Genomic DNA, 27,781 nt, shown 5'->3' with positions numbered 1-27,781 from the left:
TTCCTGCTTCAGAGGAACACTGCCAGGCTCTCCCTGACCACAGCTGGTGCTCTGCACATCACTCAAGGAGGAGTTTTTTAAAAAATGGGTTTAATATTGAACTGTTTTAGAACAAACAGATTAGAAAAGTTGTCAGACAAGAAAGTTCATTTTTACAGAGAAAAAAAACGCAGCTTTACAAAAATATTCTGGTTTGGGTTCCAAAAACCTGTTTTAGTATTTAGCTTCTACAAACTGCAACAGAAGAAGTCTACAGACGTGACTGCATTGGGATCATGACCAGAGCTTCATAATGAGAAGATGGAACAACAAAACTAAATAGTTCTGATGTGTGGCTTCCTGAAGGGCCTTCAGAGAGGTGGCAGTGAGGCCTGCTGGGAGGCGGTGTGTATGTGTGTGTGTGTGTGTGTGTGGACCCGCTGATGCAGGTCAGTGTGGCCTACAGCCTGTGAAGGGTGGAGCTGATAATGTCCATGAAGGTGGCTTCGATGCAGTAGCAGAGCTGCACGTCGGGGTCGGCTCCACCCAGCTCCTCCGCCGTCTTCAGGGGGAGAGTCAGCTTGGAGGAGCCTCCAGCGGAAAGAGACAACTCCTGAGGGTTTTCCTTCAGGTTCTGCAGGCCTGGAGGAGAAACCACAGCAGATTTTAGCAGAAGAACATCCCATCCAAAACCTTAAACAGCCATTGATTGAGCTTTTCTCAATCTAATTCATGTGGAACTCTGTGACCGCAGCAGAAACATCAGAAAAAGAACTTTGTTTGCTTTGTTAGAAAATGATGTTCTGAGGACTTTAAATGTCATTTCTTCATGTCTGTCGCCCTTCTCACTCACATGTCTGATCATAATACGTCTTGTCCTAATGTCGTAAGATTTCCGTTTAGTGACACCGTTTGTGTTCAGCTTTTTATCTGCTAATAAAGAAAATACAAAACCTGGTTCAAAGTCGGAGTTCTTGTTCATTAACAGACATATCTGGACTTTCCTGACAAACTATTTGACTTTCTGTTTAACAAAGTTTGATCAAATAAACATGTATTGGATAAATTTGCATTCTAAAACTATTTTTTGGATAGAAAAAGGGACTTTCCATTGCTAGTCATACAACCTGAATGAGGCTGTAACTTTCATAGATGTCACTGAAAAAATTATGATATGAAAACAGTTATTTCCCCCCAGAAATGAATCCAAAAGAAAATGTATTTGTGTGTTTGAAGAACCCAATATAGATCGATTTTAAAAGTAAAAACGTTTTCTGCTAATAACCAAAAAGCACTCAATTTTGTTACATGGTGTGTAAGAATGATTTCTGCAATATTATAACAAATATCCTCTATTGATCATCAACAAGGTGGTGTCTTTGTAACTTGTAACAAAGACACTTGTAACTGTCTGACCTTCATTATATATTATATGGACTCATTATTCCATGTACTGTATATATAGGTGAAAATATGTCTGTATATGATTAGGAGCAATTATAATGTCAAGAAGATCATTTTACATTGATTTATTGTCAGCTCAGTTGAATTCTTGTACTTTTCAACGGTTTCATTCATCGTCTAAATCCGTTTTGTCCCTTTCGGGGTCACGGGGATGCTGGAGCCTATCCCGGCCCCTTGCAGGCGAAGGCAGGCGACTTGAACCCAGAGCTTTCTGTTAGGCAAGAGGGCCAACCACCGTGCAGCAATGAACGAGTGAATAAATGAATGGAAATAAACTTTGCTTCCGCTGCAGCTCAGTTTGATTCTTGTATTTCTGCAATTTGTTTTTGTTTTCTTTCACCCAAACTGCTCAAAATGTGATGCAAACAAAAGCATTTTAGAGCAGTGATGGGAAGAGCTTCTTACAAAGGTCGTGTACTGCAGGAACATGTTGCTTTTTGCAGTAATAAAGTCGTGTGAGGCTGAATTGATGAATTTATAGCAATAGTTTACCCATTGAATGCACAATAATTAGTGTGTTACAGACTAACCTGCAGGTTTTTTTTTAGCTAGCTTTGTTTTAGCACACTGGTCTCTGGTTCTGTTTCTAACCAGAAGAATCAGTCATTTCATTCATATGGACTGAAGCTGAGGTTTTCCCCCAGCAGACATGTTTCCATCACATCTGCCCCCTGAACATGTAATCCATTACACTTCTGAGATGGTGATGTTGTTAGGTAAGGGAGTACTTTTAAACAACAAATAATCTGTAGTGTATTACAGGTTGGAAGTAACTTTCATAACCTGGTCTATAGAAATTTTTATATTAAAAATGAGAGATTCCTAAACAGAATAAAGAACGAAGCCCAAGGTAATGGTGAAAGAATCATCACAGCAGTAACCGTAGGAAAAACGTACGAGCAATGAAGGGGTCAATGTCCCTGACTTTGGTGGCCACATCCGACGCGCAGACCTGGCCCACTTGCACCAGCAGAGCTGCCACGTCGTCGTAAAGAGGGGGGAAGGCCTGGCAGAAAGCCACCAGACACGGCAGGGTGGGCATGAAGAAGCAGAAACGCTTGGCCCGCGTCAGCACTAAAGAAAAAAAAAAAACACACACACACACACACACACACTGGGAGTCAACAGGAGATCTGTGGAAACCCTTCAGAATAAAAGCACGCCTCTGTAAGAACAAACGGGGTTGCAGGAACGGCTTTTGACCAGATGGTGGCAGCCAAAAATAATCCTAAAGAAACATGCTGAGACCAGTGATGAAAGTCAGGCAAGGAAAAAATCCCTGAACTTTTCTTTGAGCGATATGGCAGCGCAGAGAGAAATTTTTGAAAAATACATAGTCTTAGATGCATTCTGGTGCATTCTGGCAGCTCGTTATTCACTTCTTAATCAAGAAACTAAGACTAATTGGAGCATCATCATTTGTCATTCAAACCCCTAGTTTGACTTAACATTAAGGACTTCCTGGTCCTAAAAAAGAATTTGGAAAATTGCTCAAAGTAACACAATCCTACAATCTACGCTTTTCCTAAAAGCTGCAAAACATACAATTGCTAAAATATAGTAACATCAAAGCCCCAAATGGCAAAAAGAACACCAGTAACTATGATATTCTATGAAAATACCTCAGTTATTTATACATTATTTCTGCTTTAGAAATGACTGATGTACAACATCCACTTGCACTGTTTTCTCAAACTATAATTACATCAAAATATGGGATCTGCTTTAAACTATAATTCTATAACATAATACATCAATTCTTTAACACCAATACTAAGTAATCTGGGAAATATCAAAACAAACATACAAACTAAATTAAACATTGTAAACATTATTTTTTAAGGGAGTGCGGGTCCAAACCATCAAATACTTATAATTAATGTCAACTATACTGAACTAAATCATGGTAATTAGGAAATACAAATAAATTAGATAGAGAAATGTATTCAAAATAAAAACTGAAACTCAAAAATAAAACTGAAATTATTTCTGAATTTGGTTTTGAGATTATTTTACACAAAAAAGTATTTGACCTACACTACCTTAAAAATATTTTTCTTCCAGCCAAGACCACTTCAATTTGTTTTTTATCGTCTTCTCACAACTGAGGTCGTGACCACGCTCAATAATGACGATGCCTGCCATTATTTTAACACAAATTTGATCGCAAACTCTTCAGATTTGTTTGTGAAAGTTTAGCGTGGGTCCGCCAGTTTTGGTCTCTAGGGAAGCAAGTCACGCTGACCACGTGGTGCAGACAGAGCCAATCAGACCCGTCGACGCATCCGAAAGCAACTAAAACGTCCCGTCATTGGTCAATTAGGCCGGGAAGACGAGAGATGGCCGCGACCATAGAGGAAGCGATCCGCGGATAAATATAGAAAATAAAGCTAAAATTCGCCGATTTCAGACCATTTTTTCATCCGGAAAGCGATTTGTCCGTAAAGATCAGGTCTTTATTTCCCGGAAAGTACGTTCGGTTTGCTCAAAAACCCGGATTTCCGGGAATTCCCGGAAGACTTTCATCAATGTGAGACACAGAACAAACCGCCTTCAACCCGAATCATCTGCTCACCTGTCAGAAGGGTTCCCATGACGCTGATGGCCAGCCTGGCCACACTGAGAGATTTGGGTAAGGCGTACTGGGTGCAGAGGTACGACAACAGCTGGATGGCAAATATCTGCACACAAACAGTCACAACATCCTTTTTTTACTCCTTTTATTTGCAGAGCCACAAAGAAACATGTAGGAGAACAGAAGAAGGGAGTGTTTGGCTTGAATGAGTCCATTCCAGAGACCAGAGGGAAGTGCATGATGGGAGGCCTCACCTGCTTCTCCAGCTGGGGCTGGGCCAGCAGCTCGGGGATGAAGTCCAGACAGATATGAATGGAGGGGATGCCTGCCACAGTGAGAGGCAGCAGAGCCTGAGGGTAACCCTGACAGGAAGGGATATATATGAAAGTTAAAATAGAACTTTGCAGGGAAGGACAGAAGGCATGACGCCACACAGCGGCTCCCGCTCTCGTTACAGCAGCGCCCGTCAGGCGCAGAAAAGCGTGTAAGAATTGTTTTCAGCTGTGTTAAAATAACCTAACAAATAAACAGCTGGACTCTTCTTCCCCCTTTGCTTTCCATTCTTCCACGGCTCGTCCGTTGCTTCATTCCTAATCTGTTTACGTCGTGTGATCACCGGCTGTGGTGGCTGTTATGGTCCAGTTGTTCTGCTCCGAGGACGGATTGTATTCAGACTGAGGAATCTCATAGCGATCCCTAGCTCAGTCCAAATAAAAAATGAGCCGAAACCAACTCCAAAAGTGGGTCTGAAAGCGGTTCCTGGTCCTGGACCAGGATTCACTTGAGTGTATTCAGCCTGAAAATCTGTTCTGGATTATTGGAGGAAAAAGGAACTCTGGTTCACTTTAAGCAAAACAAATAGGTCCAGTCTGAACACACCTGAAGACTCTTCCCCCCTTTCCTCAAAAGCTTCTTTCTCCCCAAAGAAACTTTCCAAAGACATTTCTTTAATCAACTTTGTTAGTTTGTGAATTTAGCATTCGGAGCAGCAGCGTAACAAAGGTGAACGACTAGTCAAGACTAAGTCATAGGCGGATGAGCGGAATGACGTCCGGTAGTTTTCTAAAATGAAACTCCCTTCAGAATCAGAAAATAAATAACCTAAGTTACTGTGTGCCTTTTTTTCCTTTGTCTGCAGACCAGTACCAAGTGACCCATGGACCGGTATCGACCCACAACCCAAGGGTTGGGGACCACTGTTTTAAAGAGTTGAATCAGTAACTCAAACTCAAACTTTATTTATATAGCGTCTCTCATTTCAGTTAAAAACACAAAGCGCTTCACATAAAAGCAGATAAAACAGTCATAAAAACCGAAAATTGTTAAAAACAGCAAACAACGGACAATCACACAAAGATGGGACCCCTCCCCCAACCCACCCACCCACACACCACCTACCCAGTTCCCCCCGTAGAACCCTGAACAGAAACAAAGAACTGCAGCTTAAAGAAGGTCTGGCTTGGTACTGCTGTGAGGAAACGATATGATGGGGATCCATTTATTCCAAGGCCCAGCCCGACCACAGGGGTCATTACCACAGCGCCCGCCCAGCACAGAGCAGCCCAGGGCCCACTCCATGGCTATCAGACCACAGAGCGGGACCGCCCAACGAGAACGGGCACTGCAGCAACAGCACCCCCTACAGGTCAAGCTGGTGGTGCCCCAGAAAAATGGATCCCCAAGAGGAAACACTGAAGTTAAAAACATCAGAATAAAAACTATCATAAAATAACAATAAAAATAGAAAAAAGATTTAAAAAAATAAAATAAGATTTAACAATTTTAGTAATTAAAAAATAAAATACGTAAACTGATTAAAACATAACCTACGTATCATTGGTAAAATAACAATAAAAAGAATAGCATATTAAAAACAGAGATAATAATAGTCCTTACAAATACATAAATGAATAAATACATAAATAAATTAATAAATAGATAGATAACAAACAAAAAGACATAGGAAATGTTCAAAGTCATTTAAAAGCCAGACTAAAAAGGTGGGTCTTGAGCCTCTTCTTAAAAACCTCTACAGTCTCTGCGGCCCTGAGGCTCTCTGGAAGGCCGTTCCACAGGCGAGGGCCGTAATGGCAGAACGAAGCCCCACCGTGTGTCTTGGTCCTACCCTTAGGAACAACCAAGAGGCCAGTGCCAGAGGACCTCAGGGTCCGCGAGGGTTCGTATTTTAAAATAATATCATTTAAATAAGAAGGCCCAAGACCATAAAAACATTTATAAACCATTAAAAGAACTTTAAAATCAATCCTGAAACGCACAGGGAGCCAATGCAGCGATTTTAAAATAGCTGTAATGTGTTCCCGCCCTCTGGTCCTCGTCAGAACTCGTGCCGCAGAGTTCTGTAATAGTTGCAGATTTGAGATCGACTTTTTCGGTAAACCAGAGAGCAGGGCATTACAATAATCTAAATGACTAAAAATAAAAGCATGCATTAGCACCTCTGTGCTGGCAAGAGAGAGGAACGGGCGGACTCTGGCAATGTTTTTAAGATGGTAAAATCCTGTAAGAAAGCAGAGCGGTTGCATGTGAAAACCCTTACCTGGAAGTGGACCAGCTTAGCAATGTTGGGATCTGCAATGAACATCTGATGCAGCAGACAACAGATGAGGCACTGCACCTCCCTCAGGTCACTCAGCAGGCCTCCTTCTGGCTCAGCGTCCCCCAGAACCCCTCTGCATATTAGCTGCTGGCTTTCAAGTTTCTGTTTTCCTTGTGTGGGGCCCCGGTTAGTCCTCAAAAGGCTTTTTGAGGAGACCCCCAACTGCTGCTCTTCAGATGTGGGCAGACAAACCTCCAGGAGGATCTGGACTGCTGCACTGTCCTGAAGGGGACCACAGAGCCATTTGATACTGCATCACCACTGAAGCTTCACAGAATCTAAGGTCAGAAGCTTAAAGGGTCAAATATAGGATTACCTGTGCAGCCAGAAGGGCGTTTTTAAGCTCCTCCCTGGTGACTTCAGGTGTGTCAGGTTGCCCAGGAACTCCCAGGTTTGAAATAGTCTGACTCTGGCGGTCAAAGTCAGCCGTCTCCTTCAGATGACCCTGCAGGTGAGCCTTTGAACCCAGGAGATATCCATTCAGCATGTGGAGGACAATGTCCATCACAGGAGGACACCTGACCCAAAGAAGGATCAAAAATCTGTCATTCAAAACAAAAATACAAAACAAAAGTTTCCACAGAAGAGAAGGAGAGCAGCAGTCACCTGAACACCCTGTGATCACACCGCAGCACGATCAGAGGATCCACCATCAGGTCGTTCTGAGTGTATCTCTGCTGCCGGAGCAGCTTGGCTGAAGGCTGCAGGGCGTTCACCGTCATCACCCACAGTCTGTAACACAAACACCAGCCCCATGTTTAGCCGGGTCAGCTCGTTTTGTGGAGTAAAAGAGGAGCTTCTGTAAGGAAATGCAACAAAAAGCCCAACTGTGGATGCTGAAAGGTCCTCAGCAGCATTTCCACCTTCAAACTGGGCCACATCTGTTAACACGGTTCCAACATGGAGTTTTTTTTTTTTATTCTTTTTTTTCTCTTTTAGACAAAGTATCAACACACCTATTTATTTGTTTATTTACTTCAAATTACCATTAAAGAAATTGTGGTAAACATCATCTCTCCTGCCAAATGAGGAGAGGACAAGTGAGGACAAACCTCCATCTGTCACACAGAAGGTGTTCTACTCCCTCTTAGACGCCTCTGGGGAGGAACAATGAGTATGAAGGTAAACATGTTCATAAAAAGGACGAACTTGTAGGTTTGATGTGAGAACTTGCACACCCAAAAATCTGCATCTGTGTGTAAAAATCTTCTTCAGGGCGAGCGCGGCTGCGACAGCCCCAGCCGCGGGAACGCGGCTGCCGGTGGACCCTGGTGTCTCTGTGGTGATACAATGCATATGATTTATAATTAAGGTGCTGGGCAAAGTGATGCTATTGTCACCAAATTTTCTGTACCGACTTATGACCCTATTGTCCTGCTACAAGAAAGATGATTTTCCTGTTGACGGTCCGTTGGCAGCTGTCTCGCTGCATGTCTGCATTTACAGCACGAAGAGATCATTTCTCATTAAAATGCAGGAAAAAACTGACATTTTTCTTTAGAAATGCATTTGTAGTTCACCCTCTGTGTTAATACAAAATGATTGAGATACTTGCTGATACATTTGAACGTTTATCAGAAGAGTTATTGAGGGCGGAAGTCCGAATCTGTGACTTTCTTTCTAACTTCACCAAGTCCTCTAAAGCGCTGCACTCTGATTGGTTGACTTCCCCCTCCTCTAACCCCCCCTCCTCCCTTGTTTCATTTTTGGACACAGACCAGTTTTGACACAAGTTTCTCGCAATGAATGTGTCAGAAGTCAGAGCGCAGTTGTAGCGCACTTGTGATTTGCGCCAGCAGATTCACGCACACGCAGAAGCACATTTGAGCAGTTGTAATCACAGATTTGAAGTTGCAACTCTAGATGAACACATGCAAATAGTTGTAATTTTGTTTGTCAGCCTTTACAGCAGAAGATTTTTACACACTGATGCAGAATTTTGGTGTGGAAGTTCTCGTATTCCGTTTTACAAGTTCTCACATCAAATCTACAAGTGCATCCTTTTTGGAACATGTTTACCTTCATAAATGAGCCTCTGCTCAGAGATCAGGTAGCAGCGCTTGGGTGGGCGGAGTAACGGTGACCCCTCGTCTGAGATCTGATGGATTTGACCTGGGTTCATTTAGCGGAAAGCCTTCACTTCAGGCTGGACAAAGTCCTCTCACTCGTTCCACGGGCCTCAACACTCTAAAGACCCACTTGGATAAAAATTGTGTTTTTGGTGTTTTTAACATGTTCTAGTGGCTTTTTTGGTGATAATGGAGGACATGTATAAGGAAATTCAATTACTCAAAATGGCATTTCTGAGTATTTCTTTAGTGAAATCATTGTGAATCAGGAGCAGATGAAAAAAACGTCATTTGAAAAGCAGCTTATTTGTGACGTAGAAAATACTCTGGTCACTGCTTCTTGCTCTCAGCAATGAGGAGGGGAAGAGGGGGCGGGTTGCTCCTGACCAACAGTCCCGCCAACAACTCAGGGGTATTTCTAATGAACCCCTGCAGCTCTGCAGAAACTATGTCTAAAGAAACAACTTATTTTTTCTAGATTTTGGATAAAAATTCCATAATCATAACTAAAAGACACTGGAAATGCTTTGTAAATAGATCAGAAGATGATTGGAGGGGGTCTTTAAAAAAAGATAAGGTCCAGGTTTAACAAAAAGCAATGGCTGAAGAACAACTAGCAGTAACGTCAGTTATGAGCTTTCAGAGTTATCATCAGGCTCATCCCAGTGTCTCCTCTGGCGCTTCCGTCTGCAGCATTAGCTGGCGTGCACAGCCTGTACCTGCGGGGCATCACAGTGTTCAGGCCCATCCACAGCTTGTTGAGGGTCTGCAGGATGCGGCGGGGCACAGCTGGCTCCAGCAGCAGCGCCATGCTGGCCGTGAGCGCCTCTGCATAGGGGATCAGATCTCCGGGTGACAGCAGAGTTAAATGCTCCAGGATGCGGATGAGTCTGGGAGTGCTGGACGGGAGCTTCTGGAAGGCTGGAGACGGAGAAGCACGGATTTATAAAGAGCATGTCAGCAGCTCTGTCTGGGATTTTTAAAATTCCTTAACTGAGATGTTTCAGAATTAATAAAAATACATTTTTCCCCCTTTTTCTCTTAAGATTCTGCAAACTAAGAGTCCAGTCCTGAATACCCACCCTGATGGAGCTGGCTCTGACTGTATCTGCAGGTGTTGCTAGGAAGCATCATCCTTCTCAACAGGGGAAGGGTACCAGTCACCTCCTCCTCACACACCCAGTCCTCCACCAGACACAGGTGGGGGTAGTTGGTGGCCAGGAGTCTTAACAGGGCAGAGTGCAGACCTGGAATCAAGAACGTGATAAATATTTTCAACAGAATAGCTCATTGGACTCTTAACTCTGGTTCAGTGTAACAGATGGGAACATAGAGTTTGAACCTCACCCCCTAGCTCCTGCTGCAGCCCCTGAGCCTGGGTAACCAAGAACTTAATGGGGATCTGGTCCATCAGAGCTGCGGAGTAGGACTTTGGCTTCTTCTGCATCAGCGCTGAAAACCACATCCATGGATGAGTGAAGCACAAACACAGAACACAGGAAGCAGGAAAAGGAGCAGCATAAGGACAGGCGAGCCGCTGTGCCGACGCGTTAAAGAAGCACAGAAGTGATTTTTCATTGATGTGGGTTCATTACTGCTGCTGATGGGCTTCATTACTCCCTCCTAGAAGCTTCTCCTTGAAGGCTGCAGGAGCACTTAGGTAAACACAGCAATTAAAGAGATGGGCATAAATCTGGACTAATGAAGGGCAAGGGGAAAGCTCATCATGTGAGAGAATAAAAACTAAGCTAACCGCTAATGCTGCTCCAAGCCAACACCTGTCCTGGCTACTGTTGCTGCTGCAGCCGCTGCTGCTCTTAGCTCCAGGACACATTTCATAGAATCACATGAAAACATTAACAGTCAGAAAAACAACACATTTTTAAAAAGTGTTTTCTGTCACAGAAGACAAATATCATTAACAAAATCCACGTGGGACACTCATTACTCAGGCACAGCAGGAGGCGGCTCAAAGACCGCGGGAAACCACATCCCTATTTGGTGCTGGTGGGTCATTCTTACCCAGCTGTTTGGTGCTAGTGGGTCATTCTTACCCAGCTGTTTGGTGCTAGCCAGCAGGTTCTCCTCATAGGACAGGATGTAGTAAAGGATCAGCAGTTGTGCGGTTATGGAAAAACGTTGTCGCCCTCCTCGACTTCCTTCTCCTTGCTAACCAAAGAAAAGGAAAACAGCTGAAGATTATTATTATTATTTTTATTTATTTATCCTTTATTTGTCCAGGCAAGACACATTGTGGCTTGGCAAAAGGAAAGACCTTTTGAGAAAAGGAAAGTAAATGGGTTACAGGAAACAGATTAAAAAGCTCTTTTTTTAAATTAATCTACTTGTTTTTGATCATTTATTTGGTTGTACAGCACTTTACATTACATGTATGCAGAGAGCTATATAAATAAAGACAGATCTGATTAGAAAAACACAAGACTGTCAAGACGGAATAATGGAAGTCCACGCTATTGGAGGCTCTGAAAAAAGAACAAATCTAAGCTTTGATGCAAACGAGTCTCTCAAGAATTCAGCTACAAATTTGAAAACGGGTGCAACCGAAATAGTAAAACTAGAAATTATTTATAATAACTGTGTCTTACATTGACAAATAATTGTCATTTTTCATAATTCTGACAGTACGCAGGCCAAAATAAGCTAAGGCACAAATAAAAGCTCACACAAGGTGTGTGTTTGGTAAACACAAGCAGGACTTCTTGGCAGTGAGTTGTTGGAATGATGCTTCCCCAAAATCTATTTCAGATTTCAACCATCCATTTCCCCAAACAAGAGTCAAAAAGCAGAAAAGGCTTTTGCAATTTTTTATGGGTCTGATCTACATGTTTATCCTCTCAAAAGTATAAAATTTAAAGAAGCAAACTGACTTTTTAGTGGTAAAACTTTGTTATAACCAAGACATAATTTACCAAAGACACATTTAAATGTTTTTTCTGACAAGAAGTCTGAAGTTTCAGAGTTCCAGCACTCACCCCTGCAGAGCTCTGGAACACACTGAGGATCTCCTGCTCTGTGATGGGCTGGTTGGTGGCCTCAGGGTTGGCCTTGGAGGCTGGAGTGAGGATGGAGTTGATGTAGGCGTCAATCAGAGGAATCAGCTGGGTGTGGATGGGCGTGGTCGTCTCACAAAGCTGGTGATAGATCCAATCCTGGAATGTTCACGTCAGAAAAAAATCATTTGAACACGGCGGGTTAAATGAAGGACTTCATTTGTAAATTTGATAAAAGTGTTGGTTCATTTTCCACATAAGGTGCATCCTTGACAAAGTAAGATAATAGCTGCCTTGTATTGCTTATAATAAATAATTAAAGTCCCATTCCAATTATATTTGGATCTATTATCAAAGCGTTCCCAGTAGTTTCTTAAATTATAATTATGCAGTTTAGCCGAACCTGTTGGTATGAGTTTTGGGTGGGAAAGTTAGCGCAGAGCACCTCTGACCCCCCCCCCTCTCTCTCTCTGAAAGCTCAAAGCATAGAGCTGGTGCTATTTTTTGTCACAACAATAGGAATAAAAACCACTCAGGAATGCAATTTTTAAAGCTTCACTTTCATCATCAGAAAAATGCCATATTGACATGTTAAAAACACCTAAAACACAGTTTTCATCAGAGTGGGTCTTTAAAGACTGCATCAAAAAGACCATTTTGGAAATCCATCTTTGTGAAAGGAAACTTAATCAAAACAGAGTTTGTTTTTTCTGTTCAGGCCTTGTTCTACATTTACAGACATTTTGCACAGACCCAAGACCCACGTCACCCTGGAAATGAGTTTGGCGACCTTGATGGAGACTTTGTGTTTGGTGAAGGAGCGGCTCCGGAGAAGCTGGTAGATGCAGTGAATGGGGAGGAAGCCTGTGATGTTTGCACTTAGGTTGTTGGTCACTGCCACCCGAACGGCGTGGGCGGTGACCACCTGCACCACAAGCCAGAACAGACAAAGGTTTAAAGGGGATTTTGTGCAGTTTCATGCTAACCAAGTTTGTGTTCATTCAACAGGCGGTTCCCTCACTTGAAATATAATACAGGTTACTTTATAGAAGATATCTATGACTGTATAGGGTTATTGTAATGTACAATGGAGTTTTAGGGCCACCAACTTCAGGGTGTGTGAATGAAAAGGAATGCAGTCCTCTACACCCAAACGTGTCTCTGAGCTCCTCGTTTTACAGATGATTTTACAGCTTTACCGACACCGAACCCCGGAAAGCCGACTGAAAATAATCTGATTTTAAGTTGCCAAAAGGTTCCGAATCTCTTTGTGTTTTTTAAACCTATCTGGAAATAAAGCTTCACAAAAGGCTCCACATATTTAGTCTTCAAGCTAGGCTCCGATAAACGGAAAACTTTGGTGTTTTTTCCTCGTTAATCTATGACTTTGTTTCTCGTAAATTTAGACTCAAAATCTCGTAATTTAACAGTTATGAGTTTCTTTCTCGTAAATGTACGACTTAAAACTAGTTATTTACATTTTTTTTGGTACACTGGCCCTAAAACTCCGTCGTACTAATGTGAAAAATGTCTTTTAGATTTTCTTTTTAATCCAAGACAGAAAAGAAAAATGACAGATGCTCAGTTTACATAATTGAAACGTTGAATGAGGATGGATAGCTGCTTTAATGTACCTGTTCAGTGAAAATCTCCTGCGTGAAGATGGTTTTCATCTTGCTCAGAGAGCTGGCCTTAATGGCAATCTGTGAAAAGTGGAAAAAACAAAACAAGCGGTGAGAAACGCTGACAGCATCAGGTTTGCTGTGAGTGAAAACAACCTGCAGGGTGCAGCGCTGCTGCTGCGTAATCCCCGTCTTTCATATTTCAGAGGAAAATTCTACATGGCAGGCACCACACTGAAATGAAAGCACTGCCCAGGGGGTGGAAACAAACAGGATCCAAATCCAATTACATTATACATCTTAGTGGAAAATACACCCAGACAGGAAAACTACTTAACACAGAGGGAAGAAACAATGGAGCACTTAATAAGTAATAAAGCTGCAAATTGGCCACATGGTAAGCAGGGTTGCTGGGTATGAGACGCAGCTCGTACCCACAGCTTCATCCCAGGTAAAGTCTTTCTATGCACCACTGCTGCAGCACCCGGTCAGCCAGACACACATATTGATCCATCTCTCCATCTCACCTACCACCTTACCTTCATCCCCAAAGTAGAGCACACCAGTTCGATGATGGAGCTGAGCTGGTTGCTATGGAAATACATGGCAACCAGTAATAGCATCTCTCCAAAAGAGGCAGATACTCCTGCAGCACTGTTATGAAAAAAAAAAAACACACACACACACACACACACACACACACACACACACACACACACAGGGGTGGGGCACCAGAAGAAAAACAATTAGACTTGCTACTACCTCTGCTTGATGTTCACCCAAAATTTCATTTACAAGACGCACTCCGATAAAAATTGTGTTTCTTTATCCTAACTGTTGTGAATCAGGAACAGATGAAAAATAATGTTGAGAAATATTTTATTTGTGACATGGCAAAACACTGGGCGAGCCACAAGCTCCCTGCTCTGAGTTCTTAGAAATGGGGAAGAGGGGCGGGGTTGCTCCGCACCAGAGGGATGAGATGAACTTTTAATGAACTCCTGGCGCTCTGCAGAAACAATGTCCTTGAAAATAACACTGGCTTCTTTCTTTTGGCTAAAGACAGCATCACCATAATTTAAAGAACACTGGGAACACTTTTATAATAGATCAGAAGATGATTTTTGAATATTAATACAGACATTACCGTAGTCTCACATATCAACACTTCTGTTTACCTTCCACTACAGAGATTGACTGCATTTATGACTAACAAATGTTTGCAAACCGTTTTTTTATAGCTAAAGCATTAAATATATAACTGAAATAATATTCATGCTGCTTGAAATCAAACAGGTCCTTCTCCGTGTTATAGAACAAACACTTGTTTAAAATTAATAGTTGCATCGATTCACATTTTAGCCTTAACATTAAAAAATTACACTTTAATTGGGATTTTTCTGCAAATTAAGTACCGTAATTTCCAGACTATAGAGCACACCTGATTACAAGCCGCACCCATTACATTTTTAAAGGATAAACCATTTTGTACATATATAAGCCGCACCTGTCTGTAAGCAGCATGTGCCCACATTGAAACATGTGTTGAGCAGCAGTAACTTATAGGCGCCCTCTGCACAGAGGCAAGCTGCACAGCGCGTGCACCTGAAGTTTTCTTCCACCACAGTGACACACTGTAACACAGCACTGACAGGGCTGTTTTAAAAAAACATGGACGTAAAATTCACAGAGAGCTTTCGTCATCTTCCTCCTGTACACTGAAACCCTGGAAGTCTTCCTCCTCAGAGTGGGATTGGAACAGCGTTCTACTACTTCTAGTACTACTTTGGTAGCCGCTACTTTTATTTTGAACCTACACACCTACACACTTTGTCCTCCAGCAATAATTTCTCATTATTACAAATTCTTTTTTTCCCTTACCTTTCAAAGTACTCCTCCTCTTTGATCATCCAGCTCAGCCATATGACCATCAGCTGCTCCTGCTCTGGAGTACTGAACAACATCAAAACACACAGAAACCAGAGTCAGGAAATCTGATGGCTGACGAGAATTTGTCATTGAGGCATGCATGAACTGGATAAGCAGGAGGAGAAGCAAGCTTTAGTACCTGACCAGGGTGGGGAAGGCCAGCAGCTTGCAGAAAGACAAGGAGACAAAGCGGACCCCAGCAGGAGTGGCAGGAGGCCGGCTGGTCATCAGCTGCAGGAGCTGCTCTGCTTCTTCATCGGTCGGCCTAATAAGGAGTTCAGGCGATTGTTATAAAAAGACATTTTGAAACCCTTTAACTTCAGAGTAAGCATGTTCTAAGATGCGTGGCGTCCTATGATGTACCTGAGACCAGCGATGCCCACGAGGGCGCAGTACAGTCGCAGCAGAGCGCTGGCCTTCACGACATGCTCCTCTCTGAGGCCAGAGTACCCGGAAGCAGCCTCATCTTCCATGCCTCCGTCGTTGGGAAGGCGTGTGCTGCGTGATCGGGGCAGGATGGCGACCAGCTCCAGCAGCAGCTGTCTCCTCATCTGCCACAGCACCGAGCTGCTTTCCCTCTTTCGCTGGCAGCATAGAAAAGACAAGAATTAGTGCAGATGTTCCTCACTTTCAACTTTTGCTTCTTCCCCTCTGATGAATGATGTAAAACACACCCAAATGCATCTAATGTTTGTCATACTGTCAAAAATTACAAATGTATAGAACATTTGCAAACTCAGCCTAGATAAAAGAATGGCTTTCCCTCCTTTACATTTTCAGAAAAGAAAAATACCGTTTCTGAAGGTAAAATATCTCTGAAAGCCCATCGCAGCATTAATGTGAGCAGAAAGAAAGAAACACAATCCCGTTTATAGCTTTGATTATATTTTATATGTTACCCAAAACCTGCAACATTTCATTTCAGGGATGACTCCAGGTGACATTAAACAAAAGCACCACAGATAAGTTGGATTCTGGAGACAAATGCAGCATAGGAGAACAGTTGTGGGGTGTGTGTGTTGCATCCTCTGCTGCTGTTTGATGTCAGTAATCTAAGCAAACTGTGGCAAGTCCTTACTTCCTCTCAGAACTGTGGGGACACCTAATTTCAGGTGTTAAGGTGTTTAAATTCTAAGATTAAAAACCCCCTCCAATGAAACTTGTGTTTTTTGTGTTTTTAACATGTGTTTTTGTTGCATTTTTCCTTGATGTAGGACATATATAAAAGTATTCAAGATTAAAACTGCATTTCGGTGTATTTCTTTATTCTAATTGTGGTGATTCAGGCACATGTGAAAAAAGCTCCCTTTTGTGAAGAAGCAAATGAAATGGGTTAAAGCGGGTCATAGTCTTCCTGCTCTGCTCCATTCTGATGCATCCACTTGCAGACAAATAGATCTGTGAACGTTTTTGTTTTCTTCATCTGAGCTGGAATCTGGATCAGAACTGCACAGCTGGAAAACTCTGATATCGCTCATAATTTCTGCTGCACCGTTAATGTTAGCATGGGATTGTGAGGGGCTTCAAACTAGCGGCAGAGATTGTAAACAAAGGAATGATGGGATATCAGCGGAGGCTTACTTCTGCGCTAACAGTGCCAGAACAAAGACGGGAATTTATGATATATATATATATATATATATATATATATATATATATATATATATATATATATATATATATATATATATGCCAGAGTCCGCCCGTTCCTCTCTCTTGCCAGCACAGAGATGCTAATGCATGCTTTTATTTTTAGTCGTTTAGATTACTGTAATGCCCTGCTCTCTGGTTTACCCAAAAAGTCGATCTCAAATCTACAACTTCTACAGAACTCAGCGGCGCGAGTTCTGACGAGGACCAGAGGGCGGGAACATATTACACCGGTTTTAAGATCGCTGCATTGGCTCCCTGTGCGTTTCAGGATTGATTTTAAAGTTCTTTTAATGGTTTACAAATGTTTTTATGGTCTTGGGCCCTCTTATTTAAATGATATTATTTTAAAATACGAACCGTCGCGGACCCTGAGGTCCTCTGGCACTGGCCTCTTAGTTGTCCCTAAGGTAAGGACCAAGACACATGGTGAGGCTTCATTCTGCCATTATGGTCCTCGCCTGTGGAACAGCCTGCCGGAGAACCTCAGGGCTGCAGAGACTGTAGAGGTTTTTAAGAAGAGGCTCAAGACCCACCTTTTTAGTCTGGCTTTTATATGACTTTGATCATTCCTTATGTCTTTTATTATTCATCTATTTATTAATTGAGGTATTTATTTACATATTTATTTGTTTATTTATTTATCTATTTAATTATTTATTTTCTTGTAAGGACTATTATTATCTTTGTTTCTTATATGCAAATCTTTTTATTGTTATTTTACCAATGATACTTAGGTTATGTTTTAATCACTGACGTTTTTTATTTTTTAATTACTAACATTCTTATATCTTATTTTATTTTTTATCTTTTTCTATTTTTATTGTTGATATTTTATGATCATTTTTATTTTTTATTCTGATGTTTTTTTACTCCAGTGTTTCCTCTGGGGGATCCATCGTTCTTGGGCACCACCAGCTTGACCTGTAAGGCATGCCGTTGCTGTGGTGCCCGTTCTGGTTGGGCGGGCTGGGGTCCCACTCTGTGGTCTAATAGCCATGGATGGGGCCCTGGGCTGCCCTGTGTTGGGCGGGCGCTGCGGTAATGGCCCCTGTGGTCGGGCTGGGCCTTGGAATGAATGGATCCCCATGATATCGTTTCCTCACAGCAGTACCAAGCCAGACCTTCTTCAACTGCAGTTATTTGTTTCTGTTCACTGTTCTACTGGGGTAACTGGGTGGGTGGGGATGGGGGCGGGGGGTGGTGAGGGAGGGGTACCTTCTTTGTGGGATTGTCCTTTGTTTTCTGTAATGAACAACTTTCATTTTTTATGACTGTTTTATCTGTTTTTATGTTAAGCGCTTTGTGTTTTTAACCAAAATGAAAGGCGCTATATAAATAAATAAAGTTTGAGTTTGAGTTTGAGTATATATATATATAGTTATTCATGCAACTCAATAATTGTTTATACAACTCAAATTTACATATTTATATAACTAAATGTCATATTAATCCAATTCAATTGAATGTTTTTCTATCTTAATTCGTTGTACTTCTTCAACTCTCATATGTCTAAGTTTGAGGCAGCAGATATTCTCATTTTTATATCGTTAAAATGAATGACACATTGTGGATTTGCAATACAACATGATCTTATGAACTCAAACATTTATTTAATTTGTTTATAATTACATCATGACAGCAATATGTCAAAACATTACTCTTTATGTTTCTTTAAATAACTTCTTTTTTCATGTATTTTACTTTTCAAGTTGGAAAAATGTATAAAGTAAAATGTTTTATTATAAAAAAGTTGCATAATGAGGAAATAAAAAACTTCATGTTCTTAAATGTTATTTATTTATTTTTCTTCCTCAAAAACTATCGATAAGAGTATCGTTAAAATACCGGATTGATAAGCAGTATCAATAAGAGTAGTAGTACCGTTAAAACCTTAACGATACCCATCCCTATACACAACTCTATTTTATACATATAAATATGAATACCGACTTTACATGAAATCCAAAGATTGTTAAAGAAAACAACAATGATTGTGTTTACATCCGTTCTGTCATGCGTGTGCCACTGCAGAACACACACGGTAAACCTGAGTGGTGTACCTGTTGTCCGTTGCGAATAAACATGCTGAACCAGGTCCGGACTTTGCTGTTGGTGCCCAGCAGGAGGCCGCTCACGTACGACACGAGGGGGCTGACGGCCTCATCAGGGGTGTCCGGTTTGTAATCCAGCGTAAGCGCCACACCCAGACCCGGGAGGTGACACTCCTCCACCTGAGATCACATATAATACACAACATATGAATTAGGCCTGCACAATTAATCGCCAATTTATCGTTTTCGCGATTTTCAAGCTGTGCAATATGCATATCGCAAAAGTCAGCGAAAATCGTAATAACCGGTAAACCTTAAATGTGCTAAACAATCTTATGGCAACCTGAACTATTTAATGAATTGAATAAATCCCTTTATGCATTTAATCAATCAGATGGAGCTCTTTACGTTGTTGACCAATCAGATGGCGCTCTTACGTTAGATTTTGCACTCCTAATTAAACGAGGGTCATTTGGAGAATAATTTAAGGTATTTTAACTTTTATTTGAATTAAACTTTTGCAGTGAAATGGAAATGCTTTTGTTGTTTTTGCCAGTTTTTCATTTATCGCAAGTTATATCGTCATCGCAATATTGATCACTAATATCACGGGTTTTCTTCATATCGTGCAGCCCTAATATGAATAGAATGAAAAATATAACAAAAATCTATATTTTCTTTTTACTTTATACCATGGTCCGGGTAAATACTGGATTCTGATTGGCTGCTGGGTGTGGATTAGAAAATGATAATGCACACCTAAAAAAGAAGTTCTGGTCACATAGCTTAAATTTTCTATACCACTGCACTGGCTTCTTTAAAACAAACTTTAGCTTCATCATCTGGACAAAAACAAGCGGTAAGAGGTGAACTTTCTCTCTAAACTGATGCTTTATTTAATCCATCGTGACGACCAGCATAGATATCGGTTTCCTTTGCCGCTGAAGTCGAGATCGGTGGTCAGAGTGGCGTCCCACCATGTAACAAATAGTCCACTTTTTGTGAAAAAAGCAATCTAAACCAGAAAAATAACAAGAATAAAGTAATAAAATCTGATTGAATACTTATTTCTTCTGTAAGTGACCATGGTATAAGCAGGATAATGGTCTTTGAAGTGTACACTGTCAGAATTAACACACTTCACGGAAGCAACCAACCTCCGCTTCACGTTGAATGGTTCAGGCTTCCACGGTGTGGTTTAATTTCCGATAATGCACACTTTGTCGGCCTTTAACCCTTACTTAACCTAAGCAGTTGTAGTGTCACCATCAGTTTTGAAGTTTCTTAATGATCTGTCTTATACACCAATAGCTGGAAGATGTAGCTCTTATGTTTGATCCAGACATACTTGGTGTAGAAATGAGAACACCTACAAAACTCATAGGTTTGATTATCAACTGAATGAGCTGCTTAGAAAACAGGACAATTGCCATAACATTTACCACCATTAAACAGGGGCAGTAAAATATCATTTAGAATATAGAACAACACAATCTATATCTAAGACACTCTCCGTACATGTTCATTATTCATCTGAACTCTGACATTTATAGATACACTTTCTGTTTTTGGATTTTGTGGGAATTTAATCTATTTAAATAAACTGAAGCCCATTGGAAACTGAACTAAACTGCAGTAAAACAGACTGCAAATGTTTGTTGGTTTTTACTAATACAATTTTAAGGGAAAATAAAAACACAAATTAAGGTTCACATTCAGCCAACACAATTCCAGCACAAAAGAAACTGGAGACAAATGTACTGAGAAGCATAAATATTTGTTACTATTTAGCTTATTAATGTACTTCCCACAGTGGGAATGAAATTGTATAACCCACACACTGTATTTAAAGCAAAGCTGTTCCAGGGAGAGTGGACAGCAGAACTTACCACCATGGCCCGGATGTTCAGCGCCTGGGAGGGATTCATCTGACAGAGCTGCCGGAGCGCCTCGGTCCTGCGCCGGCCGCCCACACTCTCCTCGTCCTGACGCTCACCGTTCTTGATGAGACCTCTGCAAACTGCACAACCACGTTCCAGCACTCAGAAAAGCTTGGCATGTTCAAGCCTTAGAATCAACAGTTTGCTGAACATCGGGGATGTTTAGGAAATTCATATTCAAAAACTTTCTATTTAAACTTGGAAAGCACATTTTAGGTCACACAGCTAAAAGCAGCTGCAATAATAACAGTTGCCAGAGTAAAATGGCAAAGTGGATGCTAACAACCAGACACTAACTTCACCTGTGACCGACTTTTAAGGTGTGATGGATAAATAACGGTAAATAAAACAACACAACTGGCGTAAAACTGCTATTTTCTAAATATAATAATAAACATGAATCCACCGTGTCTGTAAGTTTATTATCTGTGTATGCAGTCGAGGGCCCTTTTTCGGTTTCCTCACTCACTCTTTTAAAGAAACTTCCCAAATACGGTTTTAGTTTGTTTTTCAGATATTTAGCGTTGGGCTACTAATTTAGCAATCTGAGCAGCTGCTTAAAGTCACGTGACGGATCAAGACAGATGGATGTGGTGAACAGAATCCGGTAGTTTTCCAAAATAAAACTTCCCTCAGTTTCAGAAAATAAGCAAACATAAATAATCAGAGTTAGTGTATACATTTTGTTTTCACGTCTGCAGACCGGTACCAAATGGCCAACGGCCCGGTACCTGTACTGACGTCACTGTTTGATCCTTCCATGACGGCTCTTCCTATCATCGTGAAGCAGAATTCACCAAGAGTTGGATTGTTCACCCACTAATAGGGAACGTGAGCTTGGTTCAGTAGACTGTCGTGAGACAGGTTATTTTTTTAGAACATAGACGGAGTTGTTTCGGTTTTCCTGCTAAAAAACGCCCCTTGAGAAGAGGGGGACACACGGAACAGCTCGTTAGCGTTGCATGATAGCATTTAGCATTGTAGCATCAGTGTCTAAAGACACCGCTGTCTCCAAATCAACTTTTTTATTAAACGCTCTGTTGCTGCTGTAAATCCTGGTAAAGGTCGTCCCATTTTCGCTTCATCAGTTTAATCTGAAGGCTACATACTCCCAACAACAAAGAGAGCAGGGAGCTGGACAAATAAAATCTCAATTTTCCCAAACATAAAAAGTCCAAATCAACAAATTCTAATTAATCGTCCAGCCCTAATAAAGGCTGCGATTTGGATCAAATTATTTTGTATCTCAGGAAACATGCTATTTTAATTCATTTTACTTTCCCTCAGCCGTCAGGCTAAATATAAAAAGCTGTAATTGAAACGTTTCTCATCTTTATATTGATGGTTTTTATTTCTTACAATTTTATTTCACTTAAAAAGAAAAAAAAAGCCGTCTCTGCTTGGTTTCAGCTGGCGCTTAAAACGACTGGCCTTGATGCTTCTGGAAAGAACAGTTTGACCCGCCTCACCCTCTTATATTTTTTAAAGTATTTAAGCCAAACGGAGGCTTTGATTTGGACCGACATGTAACACATACAGTTGCTACTGAATAGCTTTGATCTAATGTGTGAGAAAAAAGGCAGCAGAGCAGAGAAGTGCTCATCTAATTTGTCTTTTGAAGCACTTTCTGTGAGTCAGACATGAAAATGTTCCAAAATAAAGGCGGCAGTTTTTGGTACCATTTTAGAAGCTGAAAGAAACCAGCCAGATACCATCCTAAAGAAGATGTGCTGGAGGGCGGCGTTCCAGGTTAGATGGATTACCTTCATTGAAGCTGTCAGGGACGTTGGCCACCAGCAGACAGAGAAACCAGTCACCATTCCGGACATGAAGCAGAGCCTCTGCTACATCCACGATCGGCAGCAGAGAAGGAAGCTCTGTGACACAAACATGTTTTACACATCTTTACGCGAGCTGTGATCCCGAAAGCAGCAAACAGATGCTTTTCAGCCCAGAGCTATTTCTACACACGATATGCAAGATTCATGGCTGCACAAAGCACCAATACTCATTCAATAAGTGTCTGTTGTTCTTGTTTCATTTAAATAAAGTCTAAAGGGGTCAGGATTTACATGCGATATTGTTCTATTATGTAACAAAAAAGTGAAGGAGTTCACATTATTGGGTCTCTTATTTTGGATAGTGATCAATTTACGCCATGACCAGAGCCACAGACAGATGTAAACAGTTATAATCAGATAACAGATTGCAATGAGCATCTTTTATTGGGGTTTTAATGTCTGTCACTGTGTTGAAATGACAGAATATAACAAATGTATACATAAAAGACTTGCTTTCCAGCCGACTCTACTAAGGCAGCTCCTCCTTAAAGTAAATGGGCACAATTAGAGACCGGGTACCTGCTTGTAAAATACAGAGAACATCCGCCACCTCTTCCAAATAGACGGGGCTTTCAAAAAGTTCAGAAGACTTCAGGAAAAACTCTCCGTTGGAGTCCGCCACCTGGAAAACCACCACAGCAAGGAAATCTATCATTTCAAATATTTCCGCATTACAGAATTAATGAGTGTTTACGGAAAAAAATATGTATTAGTCCCTCAATAAATTCGACAATACTATTCAATATTTTTATAGTTATTATCTTAGTGGTCTCTCCTTAACTGAAACAATTCATTCCACCGTTGTGTTCATTACACAAGACTTGGATTCACCATAAACCTCCATGTGAAATCATGCTCCACATTAATGTTTTTTTTTTTTTATTTAATTTATTTTAATATAGGGGACAGCGCATATTAATAAACATTTCTGTCAATATGCCAGAGTTAGCCAAAGGGCTATTTTTCATCTGCAGTCCCTCAAACATCAAGGAAACTGGGAAAAAAATGAGAACAGATCATTGAGGCTAAATAACAGGAAAAAGACTCTTTTTTCTAACAAAAACATTAAAGCTCATCATGAGATGCTAAACTGTTCTGGAAGGACATTAGCGGAGACACTATGCAGGCCGATGGACCTGCAGGGCGTTTGTCATGGGAATCGTTGGTTCTGTCATGCATTCGTTATCCAAGTCACTAGTTTTGTAGGGTGTTAGTAATATCTGGTCGATCTTTATTTTGATTGTTGGTTCTGCAGTGCAATTGTTATGCAGGCATTCATTAACGGGAAAGTTGGTCCTGTATTATATCAAATTTGTGTTGATTAAACTTCCGATGTAAGATATTTTTTTGAGATAGTTAAAGACTCATTCTGATCAAAATGGTGTTTCTAACTTATTCTTGCAGCATTTTCCTCATGATTAAAGACACGTATAAAGACATTTAAGATTAAATTTACATTTTTGAGTATTTTCTTTGTTCAAATCATTGTGAATCAGGAGCAGACAAAGAAATGCCATTTTAAAAAAAGCGCATTTGTGATGTAGAAAATACACTGGGGGGGCCGCAAGCTTCCTGCTCTGACCTCTTAAGGCCCGTACACACCGGGACGAATATTCGCCAGGCGTTATTCGCCAGCGTTTTTCGCCACGTTTTTTGTGTTCACACCCAGGCGATTTTCGCTGACGATGAGTGGAGTGAACATGCAATTTCCTTCCCTGACATTAGATGGCGCTTAATGTAAAACAGAAATACTCCTGTACACAAGGTGGCGCTGCGCAACTTTACGCTTCTTAAAGTCGCTTTTCACTCAGAAGAAGAGAGCAAGTATTTACACGCTTGTCAGAATCAAACAAAGAAAACATGAATATTTCAAGCACCAGTAGCTCCAACTGGTACTTGGTAAGGGGATATTTTAGAATGTCCGTCATTATTGCTTCGCGGCTGTGTAGACGCTACTTGGCGTCTATCTTCTTCGCTGGTATGTGTGCTCAGCAAGGCAGTTTTGTGTTTGAGCGCCCCCAAGTTGTGTTTTACTGTAACTTCAGAAGCTCCAGACACGTGTGCAAAAGCGCCATTCTCATTGGTCGAGTAGATTTCGACGCAACGCGTCGAAAAAAAAAAACGAACCCGAGGCGTTTTTTTTTTTGACGCTTTAACGCTTGGCGTTTTTTCGCGTCGGTGTGCACACTCTCGTTGGTGCCCTTTGTTTAGTCACGAGGCGTTAAACGTCGGCGAAAATCGCCGGCGAAATTCGTCCCGGTGTGAACAGGCCTTTAACCTCTGCTGGAACTATTTTCTAGAAAACAGTTTTTTTTTTAAAAAAATCTCGGCTAAAAACGGCATAATCATAAATCAAAGACCACTGGGAACTTTTTACAATAGATCAAAAGGTGCTCAGAGACTTTAATAGCAAGACAGAATGTTAATACTGAAAAAAGATTTAGAATAAATCATATAAAGGTTTCCCTTTGATGAAAGAGGAATACAAACAAAAGACTGTACCTTATTCATGATGGCCAGCAGTTCACTCAGGGTCAGTCGCAGTCTTCTGAGAGGATCACTGTGTTCAAACTCGAGGGTCAGGCCGTGCTGAAGCTGTGACACCAGAATGCTCTCTCCATTTGAGCCACCTGCCTTGTGTCTGGAAGAAGAGGCTAAATGTTATATATGTACTGCTAAAACAAAGACAGGTAAATACTAAATTACATGACTAACAAAAACAAAAAAGAAGTCAGCCCTACCTCAGCTGTTGCTCCTTCCTTGCATCCTGCTCTAAAGCGTGAAAGTCCACTGACAGAAGCGCGACGATGGAGTTGACGGCTTCCACTCCAGAAAGCAGGCGCAGGATGAGCTTCTTGTCTTGAGCCCAGGACTCACTCTGATCAGCAGGAGCGCATAAAGCCATCCTCACCAAACACGGGAGCAGCAGCCTCAGCTCCGGGTCACTTAGGGCGGCCAGGCGCACCACGTCCACCTTCTGCATGGCTTCAAAGGCATAGGAGCTGACAAACTGCAGCCCGGCACTGTCCCCCATCTCTTTGTGGGCAAGGACACTGTGGGACAAGGAAAACGAGCTGCAGCACACAGCAAATGACTGAAGCACCAGCTTATTTTCAGAAGACGGAGAGATTTTATTCAGATTTTTGCAGTGTTTTAGTCCAGTACGACTACTAAGCTCCTCAGAGAGGTTGGAGTCAGAGGACGGGCAAACAGACAGGCTATCAAAGAACTGACCAACACCGGTTAGAGGACAAGCTGTGGCTGAGGAGAAGTGACATCACATGGACAAAAATGACTAAATAACAGCGAGACAAACACCCAGGCTTGATCAACCTGTGGTTGGTCTACCTCAAAACACCCTAAGATTTTGAGGTACACAACTGACGATGTATCTCGCATGTGAAACCTAATGAACGTCCAAGAATTTCTGAAGTTAAAGTGGTAAATTTTAGGGATTGTAACATCAAGTCGTTTCAACAACATTGCTCCAGGATCACAGAACGTCCTTCCAAGTACTAACCATTTCTCAGCTGATCGTATAATCTGCATTTCACTTTAAACAAACCTATTAATGATTTTTAAGAGCAACCCAAAACAATAATACCAGACAGACCCTGTGAGAGACAACAGATTTTTTTAAGGGTGGCCGAACCCGACCTCTGCTGAAAACAAACCGAACTGAAAAAAAGTACTAAAACAGAGAACTACTTTAGAATATTATAAAAGTCTGGAAAATCTGAAATAAGTAGGATGAACAGTGAAGAGGGTCCATAGATTGACATGATGTAGCTAACACAAAGATGGGTAGCCAATAATGCCTCTAATTACTAAAAACGTTCACTGACGTAAACTGTTTTAGTAAAACATTAGTGCGTTTTTCTCAGTTTGCGGAAAAAAATCAGAAAAGTTTGATTTGGACGTTTCTAGACACAATAATAAGGCGCTAATTCGGCGATGCTAGTAGCTAGCCGGCATTTGAAACACGTCCAGTTGACTTTAGCATGCTAGTAGCGGCTAACGCGAAGCTAAAAAAAAAAAAAGTCAAAAAAAGACTAGTGGAGTCTCTCAGGGGGTTATTTCCGCTGCAATAATACCTATCACCATTATTTCCTTCCATTATCAGAATTCTTACCTCACTTATGGAAAATATTCAGTTTTTCCCAGAGAAATCCAACCATTGGGGCTTTTAGCTCCCGGACTGAGTTGACTGTGAACGTGACGGGTCCTCCTTCGACAGGAGACTGTCCTGAGGGATGCCGGCGGCTTTGCGACAGCTGCGAGGGTTTACGTCCTCTGTAAACTCCCCAAAAAGCTGTCACAATTATAATAATTGTGACAGAATTGAGTTATTATATAATTGAATTATTGAATTAATAATTATTATTATTAAACCCTATTTCTCTGAGCTCAATTTCACATTTGATTCCCATTTAACCAGATATCCACCAGTGACAAAGTATATCCCAACATGTTGATCTTTTCCTATAAATATATAACAAATAAACAAATAAATATGCGTCCCAATACTCCTTTAGAGAAAGAGGTGATGGAAGGACACAAGTAAAAGTGAAATAAATAGTACACAGTCATCATTAGAAAGTATTAAAAAAAATCCCAACAGTCTTTGTTTTTTGGATCTACCTTGTACTAATTTAGCTACTTCAATCAATCAATCAATCAATCAATCAATCAATCAATCAATCAATCAATCAATCAATCAATCAATCAATCAATCAATCAATCAATCCGTGGAGCAACTATCACCCAAATGTGTTGGACATCAGGTGCTGGACATAAAGACATACATAAACATTGATTGAAAACCATAAAAAGTCATTAACCACAAAAGACTTAAAACAACAACAATCAAAAGATAAATATAAAAAGGCTAGGAAAGGCTCAAGGCTAAAGGTTTGAGAAGAAACTGTATGGATTATTAAAAGATGGAACGGGTAAAAATGATAAACCATAAAAGCTACAAAAAAAAAAGACATTAAATGAGTTACATAAATAATAACTTAAAAAGGCAA

The 27,781-nt window shown here is 41.1% G+C and overlaps 1 protein-coding gene across 2 annotated transcripts; it reads right to left on the bottom strand.

Moving 5' to 3' along the window:
- Window positions 1-72: 72 nt before the first annotated feature.
- On the bottom strand, window positions 73-27,100 carry ints2 (integrator complex subunit 2). Of its 2 annotated transcripts, none has more exons than XM_023962536.1 (25): window positions 26,884-27,100; window positions 25,493-25,825; window positions 25,254-25,392; window positions 23,271-23,373; window positions 22,674-22,787; window positions 20,860-20,990; window positions 18,980-19,150; window positions 15,630-15,850; window positions 15,406-15,531; window positions 15,219-15,290; window positions 13,877-13,991; window positions 13,350-13,418; window positions 12,506-12,640; window positions 11,698-11,874; window positions 10,759-10,873; window positions 10,052-10,156; window positions 9,787-9,951; window positions 9,424-9,625; window positions 7,242-7,367; window positions 6,952-7,153; window positions 6,576-6,857; window positions 4,273-4,380; window positions 4,019-4,124; window positions 2,341-2,517; window positions 73-621 (listed from the first exon to the last, which is right to left on the bottom strand). In XM_023962536.1, the coding sequence occupies exons 2-25, from the start codon at window positions 25,783-25,785 to the stop codon at window positions 440-442; spliced, it is 3,636 nt and encodes a 1,211-aa protein (XP_023818304.1). In that variant the 5' UTR covers window positions 25,786-25,825; window positions 26,884-27,100; the 3' UTR covers window positions 73-439. The 2 variants fall into 2 exon arrangements, with proteins under 2 accessions (XP_023818304.1, XP_023818303.1); XM_023962535.1 differs by having other exon boundaries at window positions 25,493-25,804; window positions 26,884-27,099.
- Window positions 27,101-27,781: the final 681 nt, after the last annotated feature.

The sequence above is a fragment of the Oryzias latipes genome, chromosome 14 (assembly GCF_002234675.1).
Source record: "Oryzias latipes chromosome 14, ASM223467v1".
NCBI lineage: Eukaryota > Metazoa > Chordata > Actinopteri > Beloniformes > Adrianichthyidae > Oryzias > Oryzias latipes.
Note: the sequence above shows the minus strand (reverse complement) of the source record. Positions and strands in the feature narration are given on the sequence as shown.